We start from the raw sequence: 6,927 nt of genomic DNA on the forward strand, positions 1-6,927 counted from the left end.
TGCAGAAGAGAATTAATCATTTGGGTAAAAACTGCTGTTTATGTAACTCCTACAAAACTTGTTTGGACCAGTAGGTGGCCAATAAAGCTAAGGAATTCCTTGCTACACTTTTTGTTTGAAATGATGACCAAACTGATAAAATTGCCAGTGTGAATAAATGCTAATTGAGCATAAATTTAAAGTTCAGCTTTTTAAACCTAAATAGTAGCATATTTTCAATGACCTCTTCATTGATCAATACAGTTGAAAGTTAAGTGGTAGAACATATTTTTTTCTTTTTTCTTTCTTTTCTTTTTTTAAGCAGATGCAGCAGCGTATGATGTGTGTTTCTCCATTGAAGACCTGCTGGAACATACAGAGGCATACTCTGTAGCATGTAATGGTCATTACAAAATCACTTTCTCATCAAGAGCTTTCTTGAGCTTCAAGTTTGACCATGATGCCATAATGAAAAGTTTTGACCTTTGACAGCAAACCTGTTATGGATGAACAAAAATCAAAGACTGATCTTTTGCAGTTGAGTGGGTTTCTAATCCAGCCTTACTCCTTCTCAGGTGTTTTTATTTTTTTTTATTTTTAAAGCAATGCAGGGACTGAATGATGATTGGAAAGGGTCCATTCTCTTTGCAGTATGGAAGTGGCATAGTGAAGTGTCGCACTTTAAATGCAGTTCCGCCTTTATCCACAGAAGTACCTTTCCAGTGTTTGGTTCACTAGTTCCTGCTGTTGCATGAGAGGGCATTTTTTTTTTTTTTTTAAACTTTGAAATATTTTAGTGTTGGCTGTATACTAACACACTAAACTTTGAACCTGCTCTGATATAAAGTTGTTGGAACACTCAGTCTTTATTTTCTGGTACTTTGCAGTAGTATAGCAATTAAAGTAATTCTCAGAGGACACCCATCTTCTCTATCCCAGCAATGTTGAAATCTTGGCGCATCTGTGCTTAAAAAAAAAAATTATGAATTTCAAGTCTACTAGTTTGACCTCATCTTTGCAGTTCTCTCTCTTCTTCTCTCCGGTTGTCTGCCGATGTTCTCTCCTCTCTCTCATGCTCAAACTCATTTCAGAATGACTTGCAGTCAGTAGAATTTAAAACTAAATCCATGGGGTCCCATTCTGCCCTGACTTGCACCTTTTCCTCGACTGTCTTTGGTGGGGATACGCTTGCTGAACAGAACTTGGCCTTTCACACCTACTTGTTTCTGTTCTTCCTTTATGTCCATTAGAACTGTTCTCCACTAGGACAAAATGGGGACAAGCCTTCTTTCACTTGCAGCTGCTTTTAAGATGTTGAAAGGAAAAGTTAAATTTTGTGGCGAGGGGATTCTTGTATATACTAAACATTTGTAGTTGCTGAATGTAAATAAGCCTCTGCAGGTCCTGCTGAGAGAAGGGGAGGATTGAGGCAGATGACTAGAGAACGTCATGTGCCACCTAATGGCTTAATCAAGTTTGCAACAACTGTTCTAAGTGTCCATTATTGTGTTCTATACTATTGTCCTTGGAGGTGTCTAGTGTCATGTGTGTTCATTCTCTCTCTCTCTCCAATAGTATAGCATTTGATATTGCACTTGCATCTCAGTATCTGAAAACTGTAACTAAAAATGAATGAGGCTACAGCCTTTTAATAATAAGTATATCGAAGATGTGAAAAAATTAGCAGTAGGAATGCAAATGATACTAAGTGGGGGAAAAAAATAACTAGTCATACATTCTTGCATCATGATTCACTTGAGAGAGTTTTGAATATACATTTCAAAAGCATTTTATTGGGGACTGGGGGCAAATGAAGCTCCTCACTTGTCTCAGCAGCCAGTACCTATATTTTTCTCTCTTGTTCTTCTTCTTTTTTTTTTTTTTTTAAAGTGGATGGTTCTCTAAAATTAAGGTAGGTGGGTGTGATGTGTAATTTGGAGGACTGAATGACTAAATTGTCTATCAGTGGCTGTTCCAAGGCTTTGTACATTTTCTGACCACAGAAGAGATGTCACCCACAGACACCCTTTTATATCTTTGGTGTGGTATCCACTAAACACAATCCCTGTCTTCTTGCAAATACCCTATAATATCTATTATCTTACATTTGCCCTCAATAAATAGCGTGTTAGCTTATTTTTATCTTCTAATCTTTTCATCCCTTTGGGCTAGGGAATCTAGTAATTTTCAGTTGTTAAAACATTTCCCATTAGCCAGGAAAGCTGGACTCCTGTATCCGTTAACAGGAGAAATAGATTCCAGTTTTTCCATTTGGATAAGAGAGTCTTACAACAGGTCAGTTTACTTTTAGAATAGTTTTTCTTCAGTTGTTGAAGTGACTCTTTTGCTTCACCCTGGTGTGGTGGTGGCAGTGGGTTGACAGCCAGAAATAATGTTCAGAGGTTGCTTAAATCAGTAAGGCCCAGATCCTCAAAGTTATTCGGGTTGCCTAACTTCCAGTAATGTCAGTGGGAGTTAAGTGTCTAATACCTTTTGAAGATCTGTGCCTAAATGCATATGTCCTGTTATTTAATTGAGAGGGCTGAATAGTAAAGTTGCGGGGGGGCAGGAGGGATGAATTTGTCAATTTACCTATTCAGATCCAAATGAAAACAAAAGCTTTGTTCAGTCCTCTTAGTGTAAGTAGTTGATTTCCCAGCAATAAGTGTCTAGCTCCTAAGGAATCAGAAGTTAGCACTCTGACCTCCAGGCTGCTAATGCCAGTGAGTTTAATGAGACTCTCAACGGATGATTAAAAAATCAAGCTTTGGAAATTTTTATTTCTGATAGGTAGGTTGACTTTTCAGATATGTTCCTTTTATGATTCTTCACTTAATGCACCATGGATTAATAAGGGGAAGATTTATAGAGCTGTGTGAATTTTAAACTTGAAACTTCCACTTGATGACAGTTTGGGATGTGAAATGGCTCATAGCAATATGAGAAGAATGTGCATAAATGGGATATGCCTTACTGGGATCACTAAGTGTAGATTTTTTTTTTTTTAAAGCAAAAGTTTTCATTAATTACAAAAATACCTGGCTTCCTCACTGACAAATCCCAAACAAAGGCTGCAGAAAACAGGCCTGATTTTATGAAATCTAGCATCAGTGTGAGAGTTATAAATAAATTTGATAAATATGCAATAACTTCTATTTCTTTGTGTACAAGGTACTGTTTCAGAAATATGAATTCAGAATGTTCATATTTGTATTGACATAGTTTCCTTCCTTCTTGAGGTCTCAAACAGCTTATTAAATGTGTTTGTATATGACCTGCATTTGGGTTTCAGGGTGCCCTGCACTGTGAACGTTTCAGATTGTTTACTCTTACTAGTTTTGTATGTCTTTGTGTTTCATGTTCAAAATGTTAAATGAATCATTTTATACTTGTATTCCAAAGTGTAGGAGTACACCTTACAGGAATGTTTGTAAAAGAGTGAAGAAATAGCAAATGGATGATTGAGTTTCATTCAGTGGATTTTTTTTGTTTTGTTTTTGAGTGTGGGTGGGCATTTGGAGCGGCAAGATTATCTAGTGAAATTGGTTGTGAATGGATTTCGGAGATCTAAGCACTTGTTGGTGTGAAGATGCTTGAAAAGTAAGCATGTCTGTCTACTGTGCTTGGAATAAAACAAGTTGCAACACTCACCTGCAGTTGCTAATCAAATTGTGACTCACTCATCTGTAACCTTGAAGTTAAGCCACTCATGAAATTATGAGGAAGAATGTTTAATGGACAAAAAGCTCAATGCAGGTACTGGAAATTCTGGAATTAGTTCACATAGCAGTCTCTAGTACTATGTAAACAGTAATTTATTTTAGTTTTTTAGTGCAGTTTTATGCATTTTCCCTCCAGTTATTTTTATGCAGTGTGTGGGGTTTTGGTTTTTAATTTTTGGAGGGTTTTGAGACTATAGACTAATTTTAGCATGTTCTGTAACTTGGTAGTCTTTAAAAATTTCCATTTTTCAATACACGTGTGGTATTGAATCCTGCACAGAGTTTGAGGTATGGAGATAGAGGTATGGAGGGGGAAAAATATTTTATCTTATTTCACAATTAAAAGCTTCCCTTTCTGTATGTTTCGTTTGTAGTAAGTCTCTCTCTCTCTCTCTCACAAAATTACAGGTTTACATACTGTGCTCTGATCGTAGTTTACTTTGGAGATCTACAAAAACAACGTTTGCTGTGTTTATACTCGGTTTGTTTAAAATGCTGCATGTAATGTTAAGGCAAACTGTGTAGTCTGGCTATTCCTAACATGTTTCCAATCAGTCATTTTAATATGAAAAGTGCATTTTCTTCTGTGATCACTGATTTTGAAGTGGGTTTTTTTCCAGTGTGATTTGCCCTCCTCTCCCCAGCCCCCACTGCCCTCATCTCTGGCTGGCCTGAATCAAGCTCTATATCCGTGTTGGAACTTGAGGTGTTACTGTTGGGCCATATGGCCAGTTTTATAGTGTTAGCTCAGTGAGCTTTTCTTTTTTAGCTACTTGATTTCAAATCGTGATTTAACAAATCATACTGACTACTTCAGTCTAGGAGCTAGAATGTCTTGAGTTATTCCAGTGTCTTTTTTCTCTGGGCTAACCCCAAGGTGCACTAATCTTGTAAAACTACATTTACTGGAATTTATTCTAATCTATACTGGGAAGCCAAAACTTTTGGAAAAGTGTGCTTGTGGGATAGCGTAAATCTCCTTTATAGACTTAAGTAGTTTGCAGTTTAAACATAGGCACAAGATGTTGTTGTTTTTAGTTTTGTTGATATAGGTTTCAAACTGCTTTTGAAATTATGCTAGACCAATGATGTGGTGTTTTTTTTTTTTTTCAACCTTTATTTGTGGTCCCTAAAAAAATTTTGAATGGAGGAAATCTTAGATATAGTCTGTGGACACCAAGGGGGCTGCAGACCGCAGGTTGAAAACCACTCCCCTGGACTGAATTTGAGTCCACTTCAGCATTTTAGTGTTGCAGCAACCAAAATATTTAAGATGTGGAGTTTTATACATGAAATTAATTCACCCATAATAGAAAGTGCACTGTGAAGGCTCTCTTGCAGCAAATGAGGCTTGGAAAGGTAAGCTCTGGTCACTTTTTTTTTTTTTTTTAATGTTTGTAGCAATGTTCTTCAACAATGGAAAGAGCAAGAGTGGGCTAAAAGGTAGTATTTGCACTGTTTTTTATACTGTACATGAGCACTATAAGAAATGCAGTGTGTTCTTTGCCGAGTGTGCATTTCACTACTGTTCCAAGTAAGTTTTATAAGCCTTACTGTGAGGGTGTGACACTGCATATGTAGCAGTTCCTTCCTTCAGGATCATGCAAGAACAAATGTCTCAATTTTAAATGTTCTTCTACTGACCTAATGCTTGGGTTTAACTTTGCATTTTTACTTTAAAGTCACTGTAAACATTGACTTTCATGGTTTCTAATGTGACTCCAGTTTTAGGACAATCTGTAGGAAACATGAACCAAAATGATGGCATGTTCTGTATTACAGAAAGGCCTATGCTCCTGATAGTTTGCCAGCTAACACATACAGGATATTTGGGGAGGGAGCAGGATGGGATTTAAGGAGTTTTACTCAACTACTTGGGAAGGTATCTGTTCAAATGATTTCTGGGTGAATAGGAAGAAAAAACCTTGTGTGTAGAAATAACTTGTTCATATTTAATTTAACAAAACTATACCATGAAATTGTTTAAAACATTCATACTGTATGAATTTTTTGTTCAAAAGGTGAATACTAACTTAATTTGCTAGTCTTTAATATTACTATGAAGTTTGGATTGTATATCTTTTGATAAGATATAGAAATCATGTTCTAAATGTTGAGTGCTGCAAATTTTGTGATGAGAAATGCAACATTTTTCAGATGAGATGGTGATGTACATAAAATGCTATAATTAAAACTTAATTTGATTTCCTGATTGTGACAAGAATGTGACTGAATCTTGTAAGCTCTCAAGGACATTTGGATAGAATTATTACAGTAGAAGGGGATCACCTTTTAGTCTCACCAGTTGAGAACAATCCTGTTACATAAGAAAACTACAAGATGAAATGGTATGCTAATAAATCCTAAAAGCTACTTGATTTCTAGAGAGCAAATATATTTGTCTTGTAACAGACAACCACACAGAATATCCAAAGAAAAATTATTCCATGCTGTACAAAAAATGTCTAAGTTCTGAGATTGTCTTGAAGAAACTTAAGCAATGACAGGGATTAGTTCTGGGATCGGGAAGTATTCTATTGTATAGGCCAGGTGTGAGTAGTACTTTAAGAATGTGGTCTATCTTCACTGACTTTAATTAGTATAATGCTACAAATACATTTTATTTAAACACGCAAAGTTACAGGTTTTATTCAGTTTCTGTGAGCTAGTCCTGAAGAGCACTGTTCAACTCTTCAGCTTTAGGTAAGATCTGTAACTGAACTAACAGATTACATGCATTTTTGAAGCATTGTGTACATTCACTGATCCAGAACTTGAAGCACTTTGTTTGTTAGACAATTAACATTTAGAGACATTGGCTGTTTCTTTTATCCAGACAGTCAAATACTTTGACAGTAAAAAATGCTTTAAATTGTTACTGTAATAATGAAGTATGAACATAACTGTTGGTGGTTTGAAATTTCATGTCTGTGCTGCCTGGGGCAGCAGAATACTTATACTGCAGAATGTTTTGACATATTGCCTTAAATGCCCATTAGTAGCACTGATTCTACATGTGCCACTTACAAGAGCATAAAAGTTTATAGCAAGCATTGCTAAAGTTAAAACTGACTGGAGCTGGATTCTGAACTTTTTAAAGACCAATGTGAGCAGGATATAGGTTTGGAACATTAGATGAGAGGATTTACTGTCAAACCCCGATCCGCGCTTTTAAAGTATTTGTGAAATGGAGTGATTTGTCATTAAAAGAATCAAACGTGTACAA

The 6,927-nt window shown here is 36.1% G+C and overlaps 1 protein-coding gene across 3 annotated transcripts in view; it reads left to right on the plus strand.

Moving 5' to 3' along the window:
- Positions 1-6,927, plus strand: part of DCP2 (decapping mRNA 2) — a 32,299-nt gene extending 25,372 nt beyond the window's left edge. Inside the window, exons 11-12 of one of the 3 annotated variants that reach the window (XM_084627706.1) lie at positions 302-516; positions 4,110-6,927. In XM_084627706.1, coding sequence (XP_084483832.1) covers positions 302-468 — 167 coding nt within the window. In that variant the 3' untranslated portion in view covers positions 469-516; positions 4,110-6,927. Of the gene's footprint in view, positions 1-301 lie in introns of all 3 variants that reach the window. The other 2 variants (XM_084627705.1, XM_084627707.1) reach the window with 2 other exon arrangements.

Source organism: Lepidochelys olivacea, assembly GCF_965140295.1.
Source record: "Lepidochelys olivacea isolate rLepOli2 genome assembly, chromosome: 5".
In the NCBI taxonomy this organism is placed as follows: domain Eukaryota; kingdom Metazoa; phylum Chordata; order Testudines; family Cheloniidae; genus Lepidochelys; species Lepidochelys olivacea.